Raw genomic sequence first — 25,946 nt, forward strand, 5'->3', positions numbered from 1 at the left:
TTCCCACTCATTAAAGTCTGCAATCCATAGATACTTCCAGACATGTTAGATGATCCGTCAAAACATTGGCCCCGACAATTTTGAATCAACAGGCTAAATTAACACAAAACGTCCATTAAACAGTTCTTGATGTTCTCGGTTTGCTAAAATCCCATTAAAAGCTCCTCAATTTTAAATTTTTATTAACACGCCGAATGCAGATCGAAACTTGTTCTTTCGTGGACATATCCGTTGTTTCATCGGATCAAACTATAGAATTGTGATTCCCTTATACTTTCGCATAGCTTACGAAGTGTTGCATGAGCAAAGTCTTGCAGGGTTTCGTTTTTAATATCAGGCGAGAGCCACTTTTGCTTTTTAGGATGATTCAACCATTTCTTCAGTTACAGAGAATCGTCTGCTCATAGTTTGAGTAGCATGTGAAAGTTTAAATAATTTTCAACCTTTCCACGAAACATTTATTTATCTAGTAAATAAATTTAATGATGTTAACTAAATTTTTCTTAAACGAAAATAAGGAATTACCAAATAAAGAAGTTTTGTAATATTTTTTATAAAGCCGTACGATTATCCATCATTTCTTTATTTTGATGATGATTAAGCTGTTGGATAAATGTCGATTCCAGTGTTGCTGAGGCGATCGTACTAACAGACGCCCTATGGAGTTCAGATCGCTCGTGACAACCAAAAATTTTTGACGCTTTCTTCCAATTAGAAAATCCGTTTAAAATAAAAGCTTGTACAAATCTTTTTCTTTTGAACAACGAGGTAAAGGCATTTTCATTTGGGTTAGCTTTGATACAGGTAGAACAAAAAACTTTTTCTTTCTCGCAGTCATGTAAAACCAACTTATGTTTTTCATTCCAGCTTTGTTTAAATTTTCTTCCCTTTTTTGATGGAAAAGATGACTGTCTTGAACAGCAAGGTCTAGGCTCCTCTGTAAAAAACGGCGACTCAACAACAGCGGTTGGATTAGTTGCATAATCTAAGTGAACAAATGATAAACTTACATGAGTATTATCTTGGAAGTTATTAGCATTTTGAGATTCAGAAAATAATACAACTGCTTCAATTTGATTTTCTTTTTTTGAAAAGTATTCACTAATCTTCTTCATTCTACAACATCTTACAACTTATTACTTAAAATTCAATGTACCATTGAACAATTAAAAAATTTCTTCAAAAACTTACGTTTTTTTTAATTCAAATGATTTTTAATTCAAAACTTTTAAATAATTAATACAAATAATACTGCCAAATTTATCAAAGAAAAAAATACTAAACGAATGTTTAACTTACACAACTCTATAATTTATGTAGTTCCGTAAATTAGCTTTTTATTACGTTTTTACCGATATCAAATGAATCTCAAACTCATCAGAAGCGTGGAATTTCTGAAATTCGAAAAATAATATAAACTTTTGAAAATCACCATAGGTATTTGCGGAAACATTACAACCGTTTTTAAATTGTTATATTTGTTAATGTTTAAGTGTATTATGGTTTTTATTTTTTAAATATTTTTGAAAGCTTGGTGAATTTCCCCGGATAGGGCAAAGCCCCAGCGACAAATTTCCGGATGAGGCTCGAGCCCCCGAGCCCCAGCGCGTTCTACGCCTATGATAGAAGTAGTAATTTTTCAAAAACAAGGGAATTTTATCTAAATACTGTTAAAATGTAGAGCAGCACTGCAATTTAATTGTAAACTGTTCATTTCAAATCTTAATTTTAGTTAAAGAAGGCGTACAAGTTTTACAACTTGTCTTTTATATTACATAAAACACAACAAAAGTCTTTAAATCAAAATCGTTTAAAAATCTTATACACAATCAAAAATGTTTGAAATTTTATAGTAATACTATAGCAGTAAGAGGACAAAATAGTATGTATTAAATATAATAGTGTTTTTAAGCAAAAAGTTGTTAATGATTATAATGGTGGAACAACACAAAGTAAACTATGTAAAAAGTATGAAATGTAAAAAGCGGTTTTAAATCAATTAGTTATTAAATATAACACCAAACGAACTGTTTAAATTGAGCATTAGGTGGACGACCATACTGATCGTAAAATGATTAGGTACGTGAAAAAAAACCGATTTGCTAGTGCCAGAGATACAATTCGCAAATTGAAAATCGATATTTAAAAAAAAACTAAACGGTGACGTTTAGAAGATGCAGGGTTGTTTAGCTATTGTGTAGCAAGTAAATCATTCATACTGCGAAATAACCGAAAAATACGTTTAGAGTTCGCCTAGGGTCACAAAAAATGTGCAGTAAAACTTTAGAAGCGAATATTATGGTCATTTGATGTTTAATTTGAAAGGTTCAAATGGTAAATAAAATGTGAGAAAACCAGCTGGCAAACGGATTAAAACCAGTGTATGCAAAATTACTATAATGCAACGGCCAACGCAACTTCTTCACTTAAGTCCAATTTAAAAGTTATGAAACATTCTGATGATAAAGTGTGTGTTTTGCACTTTGAGTTAGGTTTAGAAATGCTGAAAACTTATATCAGCAACTTCAAACTGCCTGGTCACAAATACGACAAGTTCAAACTGAGAAACTTTTATTGAGTCTATACCTCATAGATGTATTGAGATTAATAAAAATTATGGAAATGTAATTAATTACGAATCTAAAATGTTTTTGATGATATACTCTTAAAAGTTCCTTTAATTTTTGATTTGAAGTAATATATTTTTCTTTTTGTAATTTTTGTTATTATATTGCTGTGTCCATATATATCTATCTTGTAAACTTTGGAAATATTTTATGTAAAACATTTTTGTATTGAAATCAAAGTGGTAGGCAGAGCCATAGGTCCCACGGAAATTTATGCTAATAATATATTATCACGGATTATTACGGCGGCGAATAGATACTCTCGCCCTCATGATAATCCGTGATAATATATTATTAGTATAAATTTCTGAGAGGGCCACTGCCCCTGTTGTTTTCTTTTAGCATGAATAGTGTCTAGACTTTATTAAAAACCCTTTTTCCTTCCTTGACCCAGTAACTTTTTATAAATATATATGATATAAGATATATATATGATATATGATACCATGTGCTACTTTAGGGAGATCTCTATGTTCTATTTTAATTCCAAAAAGTCATTTAGAAAATTTAACTACGTTTTGTACCTACATTTTCCAAGATTTGTTTGTGACACTGCATAAATTTGCTGATTTTCATAAAAACACAGTTTATTTCCAGTTGACTTCAAGCCTTTCTTATAAATATTCAGCAACAGACTGCGAGACTGTGCATCCCAGTCGCGATTGTCCCAATTTCTTTTCTTTTCTTCTGCCAATTATCCCATATAAGCAATCTTCTTTAAACTCTGCATTAGAAAGCCTTTCCTTGAGATAAGTAGTGATATCATACCAGGAGTATCCTCGATAATTTTTTATAAAATTGTTAAACTCAAACATTTTAATTTTGCATCAAAGCTATTATTCAATCTTTCCCTTTAAAATTTCTCAGCTCTTCTTCTTCGATCACAGATTCTTTTTCGATGTGCTTACAGATCATTCTTAGTTATGATTGGTAAATAGACATAATGCTTTTTATTGTACATGTTTGTTTTAATTTTAAATTCGACATTAAAATCATGGCTTCTGATTAGGTTCTACCAGTTACTTTTTTATTTGATTAAACACGTGACTCTGGTCTTGATTCGGTAGTAAAAATCTTAAAATGACTATAATATTGTCATGTGTTAGCTTATGAACCGCTGTTATCTTTCTCTCTTTGACATTGAAGAAGCAGCTTTTGCATTTTACATAGCGTACTTAGCAAGTTTTATTTCAATCTGGTTAGTGCTATGCACACTAAATTGTGAAGTGTTCTGTTAATGAAACACATATTTTATCCTGTTTATTTTGTTTGTATTTATGAGGGCCATATATATATATATATATATATATATATATATATATATATATATATATATATATATATATATATATATATATATATATATATATATATATATATATATATATATATATATATATATATATATACTGGACTTATGAATCGCTTAGTTTATTGATTTTCTTTTATAAAATCAAATTCTTTTTACACAATCACAATTCTTTTTGTGCAATCAAATCAAAGTCGATTTGTTAAGAATTGCAAATGGAAAATCTCTGAAAACATCATACTCGATATACTAAATTTTGATTTTTTATTTTAGTAAACAAGCTTAACTTAGCTTTTTTGCTTAGGACCATTATCTTGTTGCAAAGCCATATTACTTTCTTCAAAAGGGATCACCTGACCCTCCGTAATTATTCTCTAGACATGTTGATCCATAATGCCTATACAGAATGAGGAAGTCCCACAACATGGCGAAATCTTTTTTTCAACCTCCGTAATTAACTATACCCCTTGCAAACTTTGGGTTCATTCTCAATCCAAGTAACTTCTTCTTTGTTTCTCTTGAAATTTAATTATGATTCATCAACCCACAATGCGCTGCAATAAAAACCAGTTGTCCACTTTTCTGATTCTTGGGAATATCCAAGCTGACTTTTCTGTTCTTTTACTATAGATAAATAGCTCATAATCCAGTTCTAAGCACCGAAATTCCAGTCAAATCGACCCAATCTTCTTACCGTATTTGAGAACACATCAAGCTTCATAAACAAATAACTTATTTGCAATGGCAAAAGAGCCTTTTTTTTTTAAGGTACAATACGACTTTGCCATCCACAGAACACGTTACTTTCTGGGATGAAGATGAAAATTAGAATTTAGCTGTTGAATTCAGAAAATGAGTTGTTTTTATGTTCCCTTAGTTTTACGAGACAGTATAAATTCCCTTGTGGAGGAAAAAGTGTAGATTCAATAAAAAAAAGGTGAATAAAAAACAAAATTAGTTTAATTTTTAAGAATCCACGCACTTTTTTTTTTTCATTCATCAAATTTAAATTATTTTGGTTCAAAATTTAAAATGGATGCAGTTTTCTTCATTTTGAATGGCGATCTTTCAAAATATGTATTTAAGTAAAACAGACACTTTAAATCTGGAAACACAGCTTCGACAATCACAATGTGTTCCATGTGTGGCACAACGTAACATCTTTAGTTTTAAAAAGCTTTTGAAAAATGTTTTGTATGGATATAAGGCCGGCTTAACCACGTTTTAAATATGTTATGAAATTTAAATTAGGAACAACCAAATAAAAAAAATCCGTGCGGCGTTTCTAATGTTTTGTAAAGCATAAATAAAATAAAACTCAGTACTAAGAAAAAAAAAAGTTGCTCCTAAGTTACAGCTTTCAAGGTTCATTACAACTTTCCAGATATCATGGTCTTTCAGCGGTAAAACTATATTTGGAAAGTTATATGGCGCTCAGTAGTTTTATCAATTTTTTAGCCCAAATGAATACTCAACCCATACTTAAACGAAGAGTTACTTAGGGACGATAATTTTTAAAACGTTAAACATTAATACGCTTTTAGAACTGCTATAAATTGTCTAATCCAGTTCGGATCACAACATCATGTTTTATATTCCATATTGTGATCCGATGTACACTTACAATGTTATCCATATTTAGACTACCAAGTTTCGAATCATCTTCCACATAATTGTCGACCGCCTCAACCACCTTAAAATTCGATAATCTGTAAATCACCTAAAGTTTTCCATCCATTTTTTATAGTTAAACTTTTTCGCCAATGCGTTGATATATTTTCATAAATGTAAATATTGACTTCGTTATTAACTTAACGATTTTTTTTGGCAATAAATCGTACTACAGTCGAACACGGTTCGTTATAAGTAGTTTTTCCTTTTTATTAATTTGGCAGGTACTTTTGAATTTTTTTTAAAGGACTTGTTTACGTTTATTTCTACAGCTTCAAACTACTAAAGGTTGTTGCATGTATCGCAACATGTTTAGTTTTGTACATAGGTTCTATTTTTGTCTTTATATCTTGAAACGTTATTTGTTTTACTTTCATATTCTGCGTACTTTGCCCCATATATACTGGTTTACGATTATCGTTGGTAGATGACCCTCAACAAAACTTATTTGTTTTTGCTTTTTGTTGTTGCTGTTTTGTGTTCAACGCTTATTTAATATCATAGTTGTTATTAGATGTGTTGAACTGTGTAAAGTAAAATCACAAACGAAAAAAGACAACAAAATTTACAGATTTTTAAAATATACTTTACACAATAAGAACATAGTTTTCCTTCCTTTATAAAAGTAAATACAAATAGAAATGATTTACCCTGGTTTTTTATTGAATTTTATACGGCAAGTTATGGTTTTTTAAATTTGTGAGAAAAATAGAAAAATCAGTGCATGCAAAAAATAAGTATACACTAATACTAAACCTATTTTTTAAAAATATTTTGCATACTTATGATGGCCAGACTTTCATAAAAATTTTTATGCTTTAATTATTATTGGTCTTATCATTTGTTATGATTGGTAAAATATATACATATATTCATGATGCAGGTTTAAATATAATTAGAAATAATGCAGTTATAAACCTGTTAATGATGACACTCCCACGATATGCTTCAGTATTAGAGACCTCTGAAAGTCAAAAGCATATTGACAATGTAGCATTTTTCCAGTCTATTTCACAACTAGATGTTTGCAATGAGAGTAGCTTCCATAATTTTATGAGAAGTTACAGAAATGTTTGTATAAAAGTTGTTGGTGTCAGTGATGCAATTCGCTTCTGTGATATTATTCCTGATTCACCAGAGTTTGATCAGTTCTCAGTTGATTTATGGAAGCAATATTATATACAAGAAGGCATAGTACAAGTTGCATTGTTAGAAGATAAACAGCCTCTAGAGGTAATACTTTTTGGATTGCAAAATTTACAGTTTGTCATATTGCAAACATATTTTACTTACTTTTAACTTTTAAAGTACATAAAATATTTTCAGAATATAAATACTGATTTTATTACAAAAAAATGTTTTAAAATATAATTTTATAAAACTTCTGTTTTAAAAAGCTTTTTCCCATAAAGTTTGCTATGTGTTTCACAGAAGATTGTATATATTTATGTAAAAACAATCCTGCTACCTAATTATTCCAGGGTCTGTTCATTGGAACCGATTCTGGTCGTGTATATCTTTGTGCACAAGCTGATGATTTTTCACAGCAAAAGGTTTTATGTATCTCACCTTCATTACATAGCTTGATTTGGCGTGGACCTCAAAATCCAGTTGAATATAACTCTGGCTGTATGTTTGATAATTGTTATGGTTGTTTTGATCCTGTACTCCGCCATAGGGTCTTCAGATTTAAACAATTTTAGTTGAGTCCTACAAATAACCTAATAGCAATAAGTTTTTCTTTAAAAAAAAAGTAGCAGCAATATATCCAATCAACAATGACTTTTTTTTAATGCTTAACGAGAAATAATCTTGATGTTAGATTTTTTTTTTTTTTTTTTACATATTTATTTGTACTTATTTATTTCAAGTTAAAGGAAGTTGGCTAATATACATCTTACTTTTTGTTTCAAGAAGAAAAAAAATTCTCTTTCTGTAAACTTTTTTGTTGTTTGAGAATGAACAATTAAAAAATTGTTTTATTTTTATATTTAATGAGAAAATTATTTCAATGTTTAAAATATATAGAGGAATTTGAGAATATGCTAGCAATTATAGTTGATTAACAATCTATGTAAGCATATGAATGCATTTGTTAATCTAATGGAATCTTTTATTAAAAAATGTTTTTCAATATTCTTATTCTTTCATTCAAAGTTTTTATTGTGTTTAGAAAGTGCTATTATTGGTTATGTTGAGTTACAGTCATTTTAAGCAAATAAAATATCTAATTGTTCCAGGTATAAAAATGAACTTCCTTTTAACAACAGCTTTGGAAAAAAAATGAAAACATTACAAAGATGTGTACTAATTCTCATTGGCTCTGTTGTTGCTCTTGGTTTAATAGTACTATTAAAGAAGCTGCAGAAAGACAAATCAGTACCATATTTGAATTTTTAATGATAAATTGAATAATTTAAACTTAACTCTTAAGTATTGTTTTGTGTTTTGCTTAAGATAAAAGTTGTTTCAAATACTTTTGATAATCTGAATTCTGCTGTTTATAAAAAAATTTTACAATCAGAGCAAAAATATTATTACTAGTTAAATCCTAGAATAGTTTTAAAGTATTTATTTGAAAAGTATTTTTAAAAGTATGCATAATATAATATGAGATTAGCTTTTATATGTTAATAAAGTATTACCATTCTTTGAGGGTGTCTTGATAGACAGTGTCTTGTTTGATGATCTCCCAGAAAGTCAAGATGGCCGATATAAACTTTGGAAAAATATTTGGACACCCTTTTACCAACCATCTACAATTGATATAGGAATAGCAACTCAATGTTCAATTAATAATTTAATTAATACTATAGATTTAGTTTCAAGTTGGCCTGGTATGATATCTGTAGGTATGTTTATTCAGTTAATGTTTTTGGTTTAGGCTGATCAAAAATTAAATTAGTTATCAAAGTATTCTAAACACCAGTTTAAATTTATTGCATACATTTAAACTGGTGTTTAGAATACTTTGATGCTGCTTTATTTGCCATGCACTAAAAAAGTTTAGTGCATGGCATTTTTAATGACATTTAGCCAAATTTTAATTTATTTTACTTAAAGATAAAAACCAAGTTTTCTAAAGGTTTAAATTTCAAGTAAACTAATTCAAAGCATGAGTATCAATGCATGCATAAAAATTCAACATTTCAAGCTTGAATGCCATAGTATGCTGTAAGTTACTACAGTATTTATTTTGTGTAAAAAAAATTTTTTTTAGCTGTATTTTTTGAGGCAAGTAAATTAAAAGAATTTGAAGAAAGTTTGCTCTTTTTACTGCATTGTCACAAAGATATTGCTAAAAGAGTCAGTTTCCATGCAGTCTTACCATTATCGCATCCACCTTATGAAAGCTTGTTAAGGTTAACAGAGAAGAAGTCTTTTCAGAGGTGTGGCAAAGGTCTTTTGATTCAAGAAAAGAATGTTAATTATGACTTAAAAGTGGTATGTAGTTTTATTCTGCTTTGATAATCACATATTGTAAAAATCAAATGGCAAATTAATATTGAAATGTATTATCTAAAACTATAACTGTATCATCTATTCCTATAATGGTTTTTTATCATTTAATAAAATGATCTACTAAGAAGTTCTAATAAGATTTTTTCGTTTTTTTTTTTCCTTTTCTTGATTTGTGCTTGGGGTCTAGTTATCCTATCCAGTAAATTTGCTTAGGAATATGGCTATTAGTACACTTGCAACAAGTCACATTTTGCTCCTTGACATTGATATCATTCCTAGTGCTACTTTGTACTATGATGTAAAAAAACAGCACATACCACAAAAACTGGAAGGTGAGGTGAATAACTGAAATACCAAAACATATTACTTTGTTTTATAGCTTTAAACATCTTTAACTTTGCACTTGGAACAAAAGAATAAAACTGAATGAAAGTTTGTTTTTATTGCAGCATTAGTTATTCCCATTTTTGAAATGAAGGAAAGTTGGAGTGTTCCTCACACAAAATCTGAGTTGTTATCCTTATGGGAACAAAATCAAGTTCGCCCCTTTTATATAGAAATATGCAAAAAATGTCAGGAGTTAACAAATTATCAACAGTGGAAGAGGTTGTTTTGCTACAATAAACTAACATTCATTATTACAACAGTAAATTGTTCGTGTCTGGTTGTTGTAATTTATTGAATTTTTTATCGGTTGCATAGAAATGAAATAGTATAAAATTAAGTATGTTATGAGAATATGTAATGAGAGTATGTTAACTTTTTTCAGGTAAATTTTTGTTAATTTCTTTTAGAAATGATGACATGGTTTCTACATACACAATAAATTGGAGTTATCCATGGGAACCTTTTTTTATATCACAGAAGGAGAATTTTGTATATGATGAAAGATTTGAACAGGTATGCAGATAAAGTATTAAAAGTCTATGACATTGTAATCTTTTTTTTATTACTTTTTAACTTTAACAGGATAAAATACGGTTCTTTTTTTTTTAAAAAACATTTTCAAAATAATCTAAAAAATCTTATTTCAATTTATGTGTCAATTTTTTTTTAGTATGGCTTTAATCGTGTTAGTCAGATATGTGATTTCAACTTAAGAGGTGGCAAGTTTAAAATCTTCAACAAAGGGTTTCTTCTACATAAAGGTTTTAAAGTGACTGGTAGTTTCCATGCTTCTAAGAATGCTGATCATTTTCACAATAAGTTACTTTATAAGAAATTTAAGGAAGAGCTATATAGTAAACAAAATGAAACAAGAACCTGCTAAACTTGTTCATTTTTCAATGGTTGTTTCAGTACTGTTTTCCTTTTTTGGATGCTTGTTGTGTTAAACTAAGTATTTGAATCAAGCATCATTGACTTTTGTTGTGGGATGCTTAAACAGCTTTAATTTTGACCAGTTAAACAATACAAATGAAATGATTTCTTTTCTTTTTTTATGTGGTTAAAAGATTACATATAAATATCTTGAAACAGCATAATAAACTTGGTCATGTTATACCTGACCCAAATTTATTTATTTAAAAAAAATTTATGTAAAACTCTGATTTTATATTTACACTTTTACATTCTTAATTCTGTTGTTTTATTAAATGGTTTGTTATTTAAGAGCCTTAAGAGCTGTCATACACATAGCATTAAATACCTTTATTAACTGGATATCATTTAAAAGATTTTGTTTGTAGTTTATGGTTCTCTTTGTTCTGCTGTTGTTAATAAAGATTTGAATTTTTTATGATAATACTTTGAATATTTTAATTAACAAAATTTAAGCAAACTTTTTTTTAAAAAAAACTTCTTCTGATTTACTTTTTTTTTTTTTTTCTGTATTTACTCTCATTTATTTTATGTTAAATCTTTTAGGTTTATTATATAATATGCAGAACAAGGAAAAAGAACTAATAAAAATACCAGCAAGGAAATCTGAGTATTACTGTGGAAAATGTGATAGACACTATGCTTCTGCTAAAAGTTATGGAAATCATTGCCGTTCTTATCATACAAAAAATAAGGAGAAGCCAAAATGTTCATTTTGTGGCAATCTATTTACACGACGGGATAATCTTCTTCAACACATTAAGTTATTTCATAGTGGAAAAGATGGACCACACCCTTACACTTGCTTATGCTGTGGTAAAAAGAATGCTACTTTTAAAATGCTCAGCCATCACAAGCAAATATGCAAGTATTCTAATCCAGATAAAGATGTTAAGGACTGCTTGAATAAGGAAGATTTTCTTGATACAGAAAAAAGTAAAAACTTTGATAATATAGAATCAAACCTCAATCAAGAATCCAATTTACCACTGGGAAGCAGCGTAAGTCATTTCAGTAAAAAGGATTTCAACAATAACATGCATGATGGTAGCCAAAAAATGGTATCTTTGCCAGTTTTAAATGATGCTTGCTCAACTGTCTTTGCACATTTGAGACGGCAAAAAAAATCAATGAAATCTGAAAAAAGCTTTTTAAAACATTTAGAGTGTGATAATTTTGAATCTTTGAAAGATGAACTCCATTTGCAAACATTAAACCCCCTCTTACATCCAAGCAGTTGCAAAACAGCAACTCATAATAATGCTGTTTCTGTTGTAGCTATAAAGAGCAACTTTGATAAGGAATTTAAAACAAAAAAACGACAAGTGAATGGTGCAACAAAGAAGAAATCAGACAGCATTGTCTTGAGTAAAATTGTAGAAAACGATTTTTATAAAGCGCTTGACTGCCACACATGCAACACAACATTTTTATCTAAACAAGATTATTTATCTCACAAGTCGTTTTGTAATGATCCTGTATAAAGTTGTGTAAATTACCATAAAGTATTAATGCAATTTTTATATTTATTTTGTGCAAGATTGAAAACATATCAAATTAATATTTAGTTAAACTTGTTGATACTTGGATATAAAATAGGATGACCTCTTTGATTTCATCATGCTTTATTTCTTTTTATTGGAGTATTTTAATATTGAATTGTGTTCTTTATTTTTTAATGAATTTACTATTTTCTTGTACTTTAAAATGGTAGATGTTATGAAGATTTTACTTTAGTGCAGTTTTATCTTATTTAACAATAAAACTTAAAAATGTTTTTCTTTTTGTTTTTTTTTTATAAATTGTTTTTAATGTATTTTTAATTTATTTTTTATACTTAATTCAAAGTTTCTCAATCACTGCATGGAACTGGTTTTTAAAATTTTTAATTTTACTTAAATTTTTATGTAATTTCATTTTTATAGATGTTTTTAAATTTTGACAGTGTTAATTGACAAATAGTTGATGAAGCATTGTAATTATTTTGTTATTTTTTTTATCTGAAGCTCTTTTTTATATTATATGAAATAAATTTTTTTTTTTGGATTTAAGTTGTTAAGACATTTATAGGACGTTAAAAGTTTTTTTCATATTTTTACCATACAAACTTTCAGTTTAAATTTTAAAGATATATAAATTTTAACAGGGTTGATCCTGTTTTATTGCAAATATTTAAGACTTGTCTGGATCTCAAATGTCTTCAGAATTTGATTTGTCAGATGAAGGATGCCTGATCATTGATGATCTTCCTGCTGGAACTGAAATAGGTATTGACTACCACTCTTGGTATACTGGAATGCAGTTCAAGGGTATTTCTAACATTCCACCTGGTTTTCATATGCTGTTTTTCAGTGCTACAGACAAATATGGAAATGGATCATCTAGAACCAGTTATTTTTTATTTGTAAAGAAAAGTGACCTTTTGGTCAGGATATATGATAAAAAAGCAGAGGACTTAAGGGATGAGGAGTTTAAAGAAAATGAATTTAAAAGTATGTTTATTAGTTTGCTTAGATATTTTTTGTGCAAGCATAAAAATTGTAAGTGTTACTAATATTAAGTAAGCAGTTTATAAATCTCTTTCTGATCTACAATATGCTAGGAGCTTGTGGCAACTCAAAATATAGAATCCTTAGCTTTATCTCCATTAAATTGTATATTACTCTTTGACTATCTTGAAGTATTTACATATGTGATGTATGAATCTATATAATGTCTTTAACTGATGCAACGCATGTAATGTATATACACCAGCAAACAAAAGTATACATACAGTATAACTAACTTAAAGTAACTCAGGGAGGTTTGTAAACTCTATGTTTCAAGTTTGTCCAATATATATTCAATCGAATTCTAACCCAGTTATTGTGATGGTGAATTTAACTTTTAATTTTCAGTTGTAAAGTAATTGTAAAGCTGGCAAGTGTTGTCTAATTAGAAAATAAAAATCGCATTCCATTCCCCATTTTTTGACACAATTTCTTTTAATTTATTTTTCAGTATAACAAATAAATATTGCACCAATTTACCTGTTCCAGAAGCTAACATTTAGCCTCAGAACATCATACACCCTCCACCACATTTAATAGCACCAACCATATTATGTAGATTCATTTCAGTATTTGGTTTATGCTAAACTCTTGTTCTTTAATTATGTTGATGAATAGCAAAATTTTTATCAGTAAAAAATCAAAATCTATTTGCTTTTCTGATTTGCTTAGTTAACAAACACATTGTCTTGTTTTTTTTTTGTTTTTTTTTTTTAGTCACTCAGTTCTTATAGTCAACCTTATTTAAGAATAGTGATCAGTTCAAGAAGTAAAATCTCTTTCAGTTTTAGTAAAACACTGTTTTTTAGAATTAGCTTCATCATGTGACTAATGAGCAAGAACAGTAATACTTTTCTTTGACACTTTCCTTTTCTTTTGAACAATTTTATTTAATTCACTTAAGTACATTAATAACCAGACCTAAATGTAGTAAAAAAAAACATTAATCAGGTACAATCTGTATGTATACTTTTGTATTATTAATAACCAGACCTAAATGTAGTAAAAAAAAACATTAATCAGGTACAATCTGTATGTATACTTTTGTATTATTAAAGTTGATATAGTTGAATTCTATAAAGTCATCATCGAACATTAGTTATTGTAAAAACAATTTTCAACAATAAAAAGAAGGTAAAATTTACCCTCCTGTTTGCCAGGTAATGTATGTATGCATGGTAATGTATGTATGCATGTATATATGCATGCATACATGCATGCATGTATGTATGGATGGATGGATGGATGGATGGATGGATGGATGGATGGATGGATGGATGGATGGATGGATGGATGGATGGATGGATGGATGGATGGATAGATAGATAGATATATAACTTACCACAATAAAATATTTTTTGTATCTATTTTTTCCAACCTAGACATTTCATTTGGCAGAGTTTTCTTTTTCCATCCAAGACATTTCATTTGCCAGAATGTTTCCTTTTTGAACAAAATGTATCCCAGAAAAAAATATGTCAAGGTTCAAATTAGCAGAAAAAAACTCATTAAAGTCCTCAATGATAAATTCATTCTATAAAAATAATCTTTTAAATAAATCTATAAAGATCAATTGTTTTTTACAATGCCGAATTTGTAAACAAACAAACTCTTCATTTCTTAAATAAAAATATATTGAGGGTGGCAAACTCTAATTTGTTAGATATTGAAGTGGCGAAGTATTTAGCTCCATACCCTTTAGAAGAGTGTAAAAAATGGCCTCAGCTCACCTGCTTTATTGATTATGCTCTACTTCAGCGAGTACAACCTGTAATAAAAAAACTTAATTCTCTTACTGAAGTCTCTCTGGAGACATCTTTCATGCGCAAAAAGGAAGTGGTTCATTTGGACAGCCGAATTGTTCATGAGGAGTATAAAGAAGGATTGATACGCTTTTCTAAAGTCCCGAACTCCTTTCCTTCATCACTTACTCCAGCTGAGAAAAGCCTCTATTGCATGGATTCAAGCTACTTCCTTCAACAATTTATTGGCTTATTGCCTAAAGGTATGTTCTCGCTCAGCTTTTACACAATAATTTTAAGCAATATTAAAACTATTTGCCATGATTTGTTGTTTTTTTAAAACTCTTTTTCTTAAAATGTTGTCATATTTAAAAAAGTCATATTTCCCTAAAAATACAAATTTAGTTTCAGCAAAAGAACTTTAAATAAATGAAAAGGTCTGGTAAAAAAAAAGAATTTAAAATGATTTAAGAATTTAGTTTATTTTAGTTTGATTCAGTCTATATTTTAATGGGATTGTATTACTCAAATGATCTGATGGAGTTATTGCCTTTTAAGATCAAATAGTGAAATAATTCCTCTTTTCCTCTTTGATTATCTTTACTACTTTCGTATTTTTAGGAATTCCAATGACTCCTATTTAATCTTTTGATGGTTCATCTGAAAATTTTTTGAAAATCTAAGATAAGTGTTGATAAATCTTAATTGCCAGAAAATCATTTTTAGTTCCATGTTTTTTCTTATAGTCATTCTACTTATAGTCATTCTATTCTGTTAGGTAAAAAGTATTAGGAGTTAGGACGATCCTACTTTTAAGTGGTGTTCTTTTACACAACGTTGGGAATAATAATTTGTCGTAATCTAAAGATTATAATGTAGGGGAGAGTGGGGTATTGGCGAACGCGGAGTAAATCCGAACAAGGTCATTACGGCATGTTCAATTAGGAAACTTGACAAATTTTTTTCCCCCTGGCGAGAGTGTGTTCCATGATCAGTTCCAGACGTACAGTAGTGTAGTATAGATGCGCATGTTGTTCACGATAGATCTATTCTAAGTTTTTCTCTTTGTTTCATGTAATTTTTACTTGCGAAACATTTATGTATTGGCTATACTAAGTATATAAAACCTAAACTTTTTTTTATGTAGTTGCAAAGTATCATAATCATGGAGTTTTTTAACACGTATTATATTTAGGGTATATTAATACAACCTATAATTAATACAACGGTATGTTCGGAATTACCCCACGTACGTAGGGTAATTCCGAACACCAATGGTTTTGTTTTTGATCGAATTTTCTATTTTTTTATAAGATGTATGAAAATTGCTTTTGAGTGTTTTTAACTGAATAGTTAGACTAAATGATAAGCAATAAATATCATCAATATATAGTTATAGTTGTCTTTAATTCGCATTCCCGCTTAGCTGTTCGCCAATACCCCACTCTCCCCTATACAAATATTGCAAAGGGTTCGAAACCAGCTTATTGAAAAAAAATATTTAAAGTACTTTTACTGCAAACTCGCTTTTATGAAAAATGAAATTTTTTCTAAAAATATTTTAAACTTTTTATTTGAAAGCGTCTTACAATTTAATTTCTTAAGTTCTCAACACTTATTAGCTTCCCTAACCTCAAATTATTTTTCTGAACCCAAAAAAGACACCTGCGTTTCGGAACATGTTTTCGTTTAAAACATTTCGAAACTAGATTTTGTGCAGCTCCAATGTCTGAATAAGTATCAGCGTTTCGTTTTTCCATCAGTAAAGAATCATAACAATTAAAGTGTAAGCTTCTACATCCGATTTTTACGATAAAATCGGATTTTCCGAGGTTTATTAAAATAGAACTTTTATGCGTTTAAAATAGCAAAAGCTTTCGGTGTGATAGTTTTATATTCAGAAGTAATTTTTTTTTTACTTTTGAAATATAATTTTAAGGGATCGAATAATTCTGCGTAATGCCTTATATAAAGTTATAACAAAAAAGTTTTTATAAAGTTATAAAAAAAAACAATGTAACGTATGTAAAGTATCGGAAGTTTTTTTTTATGGAATCTTATAATTTCATGTCTAAATATGTGAATTATTTTAAGTTCAATTTATTTCAAATGAATGATATAAAAAGATTCGTACTTGGTTATTATCCGTTATCGACGGAAAAATTAAACGCTGATGCTTATTTTCGTAATTTTTCAAAAATATGCAGGTTCTTAAGTTCGCTTTTTAAAAATATATCAAACGGAAACGGTTCCAAATATTTTCCTGAATGCTTTAAAACGAAATGGTCTTTATTAATATTTTTTTACAATGTCTCAAAAAGTAATACTTAAAATTTTGTTTCGTTTTTAAATTTTTTCGGAACTTATCAAGCGATTAATCAGCGGTTCAAACGTACTTATTCGTTTGCGGTTATTTCTAATAGCCGGAATAAATCAGTAATTGTTCCTGCTCATTTATGATTTCTGTCGATTTTCTGACAATTAAAAAAACCGCAAGCAAGCGTATAGATAAATTTGTGGTCATTTCTACCTGTAAACGATGAGATAACCGATTTTTGTAGGTTAGCTGGTCATTAAAAATAACCGCAAACATATACGATTACTTGTTAATCGTTCCAACCAGCAAACGATTGAAAAAATCGATTTTACTCGTAACCGATCATCTGGTAGTTTTCCGGAACTGACGCATGCTAAAAAGTCCTACATTTGATTTTATTGCTTTAATATTAAATTTGATTGCTACTAATGAACTAAAAAAATCAAATGCAGTCATGTGACACCTAAGATGAAGTTGAAATTACACGTTTTATTAATTTTCCTTTGTTATTAACGACCATATGAAAATCCTTTATTTTTTAATGTAAAGTTAAAGATTTCATAGCGTGGTTCAGGTTTAAGTAAAAAGCCTATTGTATATCTAACATATATTTAACGTATTTGCTGTTTTCGTTTATTTCTCTATACATGTAATATTTGTAGTAAATATTATTGACCTAATCTCCAATTTCCGTGTGATATAGGAGAGAATGATTTACTAGGAGAGCTACAATTCGCTTTCATCAGTTTCTTGATAGGCCAAGGTAGGTTAAAAATTTGCTTTATCAATGATTTTTGATTTGTTGCTAACCCATTGATTTTGAGTCGGTGTCATTTAATCCGTCGATTATAAGTTTTTCAAAATATCTGATTTGACTAATAAATAGTTTATCGTGTGCTGTATTGATGTCATATACATTTAATGATGGTGGTCTTTCGCGGACTTGTCTTTTTTTAAACCTTCGCTGAAATAATGACGTGAAATAACCTATAACGGCTAGTAAGGTAAATAATAAAGCGCCAAAAAGAAACATGTCGCACATTCTTCTCTTTAAAATACAACTAATATTGCGACTGTTAACTTGCTGCTTTTAAATCTCTTAGTTCCATTCGTTAACCATATAAAATAAACTTTTTTCATCTAATAAAATTCTTAAAATAAAATACTCATTTATTTGCTTATTCTCTGATTTCAAATAAAACCTTTGTCAATTTTCACAAGTTTATTTTCCAATCGCACTGGTGGTCGTTAAAATGACGTTTATTTACTTAACTATTCGTGTTCTTTTCTTAAACGACGTTTTTTGTTTGAGATAAGCTGAATTATTGGCATAGCTTTTAAGTAATGATGGCATTAACTTATCCAAAAGTCGTAGAGAATTCTATTGAATTACTTAATTCTACCGCATCTAATTTAAGCCTGCGCGTCTAATTTAAAGAAAATTGATACGTTTGCACAATGTCTCTTAACTTAAATTAGTCAGCTTTGAATTACTTCTCGTGGACGGCAGTATATTTTTGACCGTAAAGTCTTGCTTTAATGTTGTTGTTATCTTCTGCCAGGTTCAAAAGTTGCTGATATCTGCCAGGTTATGAAGGTTTTGATATCTTCTGCCAGGTTGTGAAAAATTTGATTCAATTCGTTCTCTTTAATTTACGAACTGAAATCAAAAATAATTGTAATTTTTCTTTGTGTTCTTTTTTTCCTGATGATTATCTGCGTCTCTTTTTAGTGTATGATGCGTTCGATCATTGGAAAGTGTTGGTGACTCTAATCACTTCTTCTCAGCACTACTTATCAGTGAATCATGAGTTTTTTTGTAAATTTATCGGTAATAAATTAAAGTTTTCTACGTTTACAATTACTGCGTAAGAATTTGCGCATAATAAAACGTACCATAAATCCAAAGTGTTTCTTTTCCTAAATCCAATTTGTCAAAAAGTTCTGTAATGAATTCGTTTATCTAGACGTAGTGGAGATGCAACTAGAAGAGGTTCCTGAAGATTTCTTTGTTGACATTATAGCCCAAAATAACTTTCTTGTTAAAACATTTCAGGTAAATATCTTGAGTTGGCCTTTCACTCCAAAGTAATCTTGGTCCGAGGTCTTCTTTGAGACTTTTTTCGAAAGCCTGACATGTTATTGAACGAGGTTTTGCTAACTTTTTTTTCGAATAATTCAGAGCACTTAGAATTTATTTTATCAAAGGGGGAAAAAAATGGTTTAGATAAGTGTTTCTTTTGTATTTAGAACTTTTTTACAAACCTTGATAATCCAGAACAAATCGACAGTAAACTTCTTCATCGTGCTTCAATCTTCAAAGGTAAAATGGTCGAACGATTTCGTTGGAATTTTGATGAAGTAGACGAAGAAGATTTACCTGTTGTCGTAGATTTTTAACTTCAAACGTTTGTCATCGCACACAAAATGAAAGCTCAGTGTATCATAAACATGTGGTAAAACTTGCAAAAAGAATTTGATGATTTTAGTGACACGAAGATCAATGCAGTGGATTCAAGCAGTTCAACTAAATGATCAAAGCCGTTGAGCTAAATGATTATTCACTCATTTTCGTCATTATTTTTTTAGCGAAGCCTCCAGTTTGAACCTAAATTATGTACTTTAACTTTTTTTTCCTTGACAAATTGAAGTTTTTTTCCTTATGATAAAGTAGACATAAATTTAGTTTAAAAGAGAAACTTGTATGTAACATTTTACACCTTACGTGCAATTTCGCTCCGGGTTGAGTAACTTTACGGCGATTGTTCGTTTTTCACGCTTCGAATCTGAAAAACCTTTCCTCTAACTTTTCCCAATCTGAAGAACTGAATATTAAACAAATATTTTAAACTTTTCCCAATTTGAAGAACTGAATGTTAACAAATATTTTAATTTTTTTGAAAAATTTACCTGAAATTGATGTCCAAAAAAAATACAAACACTTTACGATTTTGTTTACATTAACCCCTAAAATATATGTTTATACATCTATAAATAACACATCAACTTGTTTGAACTTGTTTTATGTCCAAATGTACGGTTTCATCAAATAATTTTATTGAGCTTTATTCTAAACGTTGACAAAATGGGCAGAAAAAAATATTGCTCTGTTGATAAACAAAATACTATTGTTAAGATGAAGAATGACGGATTTTTATTTCTAGAAATACAAGTGTTCAATTGGAAATGGTATAAAATGCTATTAAATATCAAGATAAAAAAGAAAAAAGAAACAGAGACTAAGAAAAACATCAGAACAAATGAATATAAAAACCTTACGTCAAGCTAAGATAAACCCTTTTGTGTGAACGTCCCAAATTTTAGTAGAAATTGGAGCAAATGTGTCGCGATGGACAACAAAAAGACAGTTAGTGGAACAAGATTTAAAGGTTTTTCACCTCGCAAAGTACCATTGTTAATAAAAAAACATTTGCAAGATTGTGTAAAGTTTGCAAGAGACCATTTAAGTTGGAACGAGGATCTAGGGATTAAAAAGTGGGAAAATATTTTGTTTAGTGATAAAGGCAACTTTATGTTATTAAAGATTTGTTAGACGTCGTAAAAATCAAGCTTTTAACCTTCTATACACTAAAATGACCATTTAATATTAGGGCCTAAGCGTTTTACCATAGTCTGCGCAATCTCCGAAATTGAATCCGATCGAAAGTTTATGAAAACAAATCAAAGACAACTTAGAATGCAAAACCAAGCAATAAAGTACAACAAGGTTGGTACAGTATTCTTATTGAAAGGTGTTGTCGAATGATAATCGAATAATCATGCTAGTAATTATTAAATTTGTATTAATTAATTCATAAAAATATATTCATAAGAACTATGGATAAATACAGTTTTAATAGGTTTTTGTGTTGTTTTTTTTTTTGTTTTTTTTTTTCGTTCAGTTATTTCAACAAAGTTTCAATGAAAATTGATGTTTTTTTTTTAAATTTGGAAATGAATAGAGCTTTTGTTAACTATTTATTAGTTATTTGCATAAATATTTCAAAAATTAATATTAGCATGAAATTATGAAAGGTCTATTTTTTTACATTGAATTGTATTATATAATGATATTTTTATTTTTGTTTTAGTTTGTATTTACGCTATATATATATATATATATATATATATATATATATATATATATATATATATATATATATATATATATAGTTAATCTCTGACACCCTCATAAAAGAAAAAGTATGAGCTACTTTGATTTAAAAGTTGATTGTTCAAAAAATGTGTGGAAATGAAACTCTTTGCACAGAGATCTTTTTATCATCACGATGGTAAAAAGATTGCTTCGAAAATATATTAGCTCCCGTTGTGTATTAGGCGAGTGGAAAATAATATGGCGTTTTAAAACTTATAAGAAACTTTTTATGAATATTTAATTTTTAATAAGCATTTCCTGTAGCCTTACTAATCTATTAGCTATCAATTTTTTTATTATTTTCAAGATTTTGCCGCATCTACATTCATTTTACAATTTTACTATCTTTTTTCTTTTACTTCAAAAGGTTTTTTATTTTTTTACACAGAACATTTGATTGTAGTGTTATTTTATTGCTGTGAGGTAAATAGTACAAAGGGTATACAAGATTTAATTTTTTTAACCAGTCATTTTAACGGTGTAGGCGAGGACTTTTTTTAGTCTATTTATTAAATAAAATAGTTTGTTCAACAAATATCAGGTAAGTGATCCAGAAGAACACTTTTTCGACATCATGAAGAAATTATTAATTATTAATAATAATAATTTTCTGAAGATGTTGTGCAACTCTTTCCAAACAGAATACCTGCATACAAACTGAACACCAACATGCCATCATAAAAAGTTTACTGATATTAATGCAAATGGTTGGATTGTTTTGAATATAATGCAAAGCTATGTATAAAGTTTTGAAATGTATGAGCCAGAGTTCCAGATTTCAGTGGTAATTGCCAACTACCTATCTTATTGCAAATTTTCACAGGGGATTCAGATGAGCTTTTCATAAAAATCTGCATAGAGCAAAGGTAGCTCCTACTTGAATAGGTCTCTACAACTTAGTAAATTAAGGAATGTTATGAAATCATGAAATTGCTATCAATAATACTAAAAAAGATTGAGTTCATTAAAATATTTGTAATTTCAAATTGCAGTTTAATTGTATACTAGGAATTTGAGTTGCAGGGGAGTTTTTCATGGGTAGCAAATTGAGCTTCTAAGAATAATTTTAAAATTCTAATATTTGTTAAATCCTGCATTTTCCTTCAAATAATGTAAATAAAGTGCACTCGGCTCCGTCGAGAAGATACGTGAGGGCCGATCCAACTAACAATTGAAACATTTTTTTTTAAAGGTTAATTCCAAACTTTGCATCAATATTTGCACTTTCGGAAGCTTAAATTATTCAATTTATAATATTTTTATAACAGTTAAATATTGGATTTAACATTTATTTTTTAACCTTCGATCACACCATTGGTTTTTAAGCTGATACCCAGAATCATTTTAATAACTCAAAATTCAAGATTTTGACTCTGGAAAGTTTGAAAATTTGTAAGTTTATTTAAAAAAACACCAGGAAACAAGCAGGTGTATTTTTCATTTCACTAAATATTTTTTTTTTGAGTCAAAGTAAAAAATACATTAATTACAATGCTTGATAGCTGTCTCATTCTTCCTTGGTTTTTACTGGAGCTAAAATTCTTAATAAAAACCAAAATACAAACATCTATTTTTTTTTGAAGGACCTCAATAAGTCAGTCATGTTATTTAAATCCTCAAGATAAATCCCTGTATTCTTTAATTTCAAAGCAAGAACTACCATCTCGGTTGACCAGGTGGAAGCATGCCTGGCGGGGGACCTGCCATCATTCCAGGAGGAGGAGGTCCGCCACGACCATATTGTTGAGGAGGAGCACCCATTTGTGGTGTCATAACTTGTTGACTTGGACCACCAACCCCACGAACTGGACCAGCTAATCCAACAGGAGCACCCATTGAAGGGGCAGGTATACCTCGTCCAGCAGCCCGTCCAGCTCCAGTTCCTGCACCAGCACTTGCTGCAGGAGTTTTATTTCTATCTTCCTTTGATGGAGGTGCTTCAACAGTCATAGAAACTAAATGTTCACCACGAAGTAAAACCAGTCCTAATGCACGTTTTTCTTCTTTTTCTTTTTCAACCCCTTTGTTGCTTTTTGGTTTTACTTTTCTAAATTCATCACAATCACCAAGAATCAAATTCATGTGTTTATCAAAAGCTAGAAATGTACCAATAAAAGTTCTTCCATCCTGAAGCTGACATCTCATACGATAATTGATGTGCTGGAGCATCTTGGCACTTTTCCCTAGTTGAGGCATTTTTTTCTAATTTGACTGCAACAAGTTATTTTGCACTATAAACAAACAAAATTTAGATAAAGTGTCTAAAATAAAAACAAATCCAAAATTTATATAAAGTGTCTAAAATAAAAACAAATCCAAAACTTATATAAAGTGTCTAAAATAAAAATAAATCCAATTTATAAAAGAAAAAAAAAGAAAAAAAAAATTCAAAAGCATTTTATTCAAATAGTTGCTTTAAATTAAAATTTGATAATGGATGACTTTAAAAAGCTCTTTTTAAATAAGTTTATTTCTTGTTCACTATTTTTTATGGTTTTTAATTACTTTAATCGTAAATGCACATGATGATTTTTTAAGTTTTGAAACTAAGTTTTTACAAAACAGATATTTAAAAAAAGGTAAGTGATGCTGTGTTAAAAAGACTGAAAAGCTACCTTGTATTATTTGTTTGTGTACAACAAATGCAGGATTAATTTTCTCAAAAATTAACTACATTTTTTGATATACAGATTTTATTCAGATGCACCCCAAGGGTGTTTTGCTATATCAAACTGAAAGCTTTTAGTCATTACAAATGAATGGAATACACCCTTTAAATTCCATTAATCAAAACATTTACTCTTGCCTGTTACTTATAGCATATAACTTTGGTTATCGAACTGAATTAGAGGGTATATGGCGTGTTGTTACAAAATAAACTTTAAAATCAAACTTCATAAAATATAATGAACTCTATAAATCCATTTGATTAATTGCTGTATTTTGAATTAAAAACATGCTGCTTTTTTACACTAAAACATTTGTATAGACTGTATTGCCTCCATAGTCATAACAACTTATTTTATTTCTGTCATCATGCTAGATTTCCCTTATAGATGGCTACTATATTTTAAAAATGCACAAGTTGAGATAAATAGTAAATATTACAATGTAAAACATAGAAAGATACATTAGCTAGCTATATAGTTAATGAAATAAGTGTATGCGAGATATTTTAACCAAAGCAAAAAAACAACGAATGAAAGGACAGCGTGCAATCACTTCGCGGTCTTAGAGCCATATTGAGCTTTCACTTATATTACTTGCCCATACCTCTAACTTTCTATAAAACGTTCTCCAGAGTAGATCTTAAAAAAAAAGAACAAAGTCGAACTCAAAAAATAAAAAAAATAAAAAAAAAAAAATGGAATTTTTTTTAAAAAAAAGAAAAAATTATATCTGTATGTCTTTGTCACTTAACACTAAGAGACTGCTCAGCCTCTTAATAATCAGTATCAGAGGCATGTATAGGATTTATTTTTGAGAGGCCGAAACAAGGAAAAAACTAAATCATTTTAGTGGTCGGGTTGTAGTAGAACCATTTTTTTGAAGCTTTGTGGGTCAGGGGATTTAAATGAACCCCTAAGGTTTTCATATGAAGTTATAATACTCATTTTTGCAACTACATCCGGCTAGTCTGTTCTTACTTTATGGAAGTCAAAAATGGCTAAAGAATCTACCAGGAAGCATTCTCGGCGTCTTTCATGTTTTGACCAGTCTCATCAAGAATAATATTTCGGTTGTTCCAGGATTTATGGCTAAAAGCTCTAGGCTAAATAGGGAGAACTGAATGGGGAAGAAATAGGACTTCCATACAGTTGCTAACATTTTCAGGCACATTGGTTTAGATGTCGCAGTCAAAATACAAATGAATTGATAATGATTAATAAAAATCATTATTTAAACAGAAAAAACACTCAAATTAAGCAACATTTTGAATCTCGTAACAGAATCGTAAATGAATGAATTAATGAATGAGACTGTGGTTGATGAATATTATGAAATCTCATAAGAATGTAAAAAAATAAGAAAAAATTTGATTCATTTCATCTTTTTAACATCTGCACTGTTTTACCAATATTAAACAACGGAATTTATGCAGAATGCAATATCTCAAGATTAAAAACTGCATTTACAATGTAACTTTCGGGAGAGATTCATTATACTTACATACAGCAGCTGTATTACTTTTAAGTTTTAATGTAAATTCATGTTCATGAAAGATTGTCCATTATGTCCACCAATTGATACTTATAACTGGTGGAATCTGATAAATTTTTCTGAGCTCTTAAAGTATTTCTGTTCAGTTAATGAGACTAGTATAACTCCTACGTAAATATGGGATCTTTTTGATGATAAATTTTCAGAAGTAATCAATCGGCCTAACTTGAGATATTGTATTCTGCGTATATATATATATATATATATATATATATATATATATATATATATATATATATATATATATATATATATATATATATTCGATAGTTTTTTTTTCCATGTTCGACAGTTTTTTTCTCATGTTTTAAAGTTCTTTTGTGATAGCGGCCCAACCAGAATATTTATGACAAAACTCTTTTCTGGCTTTTATATGTTGTTTTTTCAATAAAGGCACACTTCTAGGTGATCTTGAAAACAAATTAGCTTCAACTAAGCGTCCTCTAATTGTTCGTGCTGTTACATTTAACTAAGTTTTTTTAAATGGTATTGCTGGAGATAAATGGATCTTTTTTAGTTTCACGAATGATCAACTTATCTTCTCTGTAATATGTTATCATTATGATAATGTA

The 25,946-nt window shown here is 29.0% G+C and overlaps 5 protein-coding genes across 13 annotated transcripts; 4 read left to right on the plus strand and 1 right to left on the minus strand.

The window, feature by feature from the left end:
- Window positions 1-6,466: 6,466 nt before the first annotated feature.
- On the plus strand, window positions 6,467-7,757 carry LOC145184313 (uncharacterized). Its single transcript, XM_080059947.2, has 2 exons — window positions 6,467-6,840; window positions 7,089-7,757. The coding sequence occupies exons 1-2, from the start codon at window positions 6,532-6,534 to the stop codon at window positions 7,308-7,310; spliced, it is 531 nt and encodes a 176-aa protein (XP_079916073.2). The 5' UTR covers window positions 6,467-6,531; the 3' UTR covers window positions 7,311-7,757.
- An 8-nt stretch (window positions 7,758-7,765) lies between these two features.
- Window positions 7,766-10,647, plus strand: LOC145182472 (beta-1,4-glucuronyltransferase 1-like). Of its 3 annotated transcripts, none has more exons than XR_016451705.1 (7): window positions 7,766-7,986; window positions 8,264-8,459; window positions 8,828-9,051; window positions 9,257-9,401; window positions 9,519-9,715; window positions 9,864-9,969; window positions 10,127-10,647. XR_016451705.1 is itself a non-coding variant. In XM_090084801.1 (7 exons), the coding sequence occupies exons 1-7, from the start codon at window positions 7,891-7,893 to the stop codon at window positions 10,337-10,339; spliced, it is 1,137 nt and encodes a 378-aa protein (XP_089940927.1). In that variant the 5' UTR covers window positions 7,769-7,890; the 3' UTR covers window positions 10,340-10,647. The 3 variants fall into 3 exon arrangements, 2 of the variants coding, with proteins under 2 accessions (XP_089940927.1, XP_089940928.1); XM_090084801.1 differs by having other exon boundaries at window positions 7,769-7,986; window positions 9,519-9,675; XM_090084802.1 differs by lacking the exons at window positions 7,766-7,986; window positions 8,264-8,459 and having other exon boundaries at window positions 8,573-9,051; window positions 9,283-9,401; window positions 9,519-9,675.
- Window positions 10,648-10,900: 253 nt separating this feature from the next.
- LOC149889981 (uncharacterized) lies at window positions 10,901-12,435 on the plus strand. Its single transcript, XM_090084807.1, has one exon. The coding sequence runs from the start codon at window positions 10,920-10,922 to the stop codon at window positions 11,871-11,873; it is 954 nt and encodes a 317-aa protein (XP_089940933.1). The 5' UTR covers window positions 10,901-10,919; the 3' UTR covers window positions 11,874-12,435.
- Window positions 12,436-12,480: 45 nt separating this feature from the next.
- On the plus strand, window positions 12,481-19,751 carry LOC145183068 (protein AAR2 homolog). Of its 7 annotated transcripts, none has more exons than XM_090084804.1 (6): window positions 12,481-12,881; window positions 14,602-14,943; window positions 17,701-17,760; window positions 18,730-18,828; window positions 19,054-19,148; window positions 19,248-19,404. In XM_090084804.1, the coding sequence occupies exons 1-5, from the start codon at window positions 12,584-12,586 to the stop codon at window positions 19,110-19,112; spliced, it is 858 nt and encodes a 285-aa protein (XP_089940930.1). In that variant the 5' UTR covers window positions 12,481-12,583; the 3' UTR covers window positions 19,113-19,148; window positions 19,248-19,404. The 7 variants fall into 7 exon arrangements, 4 of the variants coding, with proteins under 4 accessions (XP_089940930.1, XP_079914523.2, XP_089940931.1 ...); XR_016451706.1 differs by having other exon boundaries at window positions 12,482-12,881; window positions 18,965-19,148; XM_080058397.2 differs by lacking the exon at window positions 19,054-19,148 and adding an exon at window positions 18,965-19,053 and having other exon boundaries at window positions 12,485-12,881; window positions 19,248-19,751.
- Window positions 19,752-22,584: 2,833 nt separating this feature from the next.
- LOC145182976 (small nuclear ribonucleoprotein-associated protein B'-like) lies at window positions 22,585-24,403 on the minus strand. The gene has a single exon (XM_080058269.2). It carries the CDS (start codon window positions 23,347-23,349, stop codon window positions 22,810-22,812), a length of 540 nt encoding a protein of 179 aa, XP_079914395.2. The 5' UTR covers window positions 23,350-24,403; the 3' UTR covers window positions 22,585-22,809.
- Window positions 24,404-25,946: the final 1,543 nt, after the last annotated feature.

The sequence above is a fragment of the Hydra viridissima genome, unplaced genomic scaffold (assembly GCF_058129835.1).
Source record: "Hydra viridissima isolate aposymbiotic clone 2 unplaced genomic scaffold, HvirCarnegie_v1 scaffold_4, whole genome shotgun sequence".
Taxonomy (NCBI): Eukaryota; Metazoa; Cnidaria; class Hydrozoa; order Anthoathecata; family Hydridae; genus Hydra; species Hydra viridissima.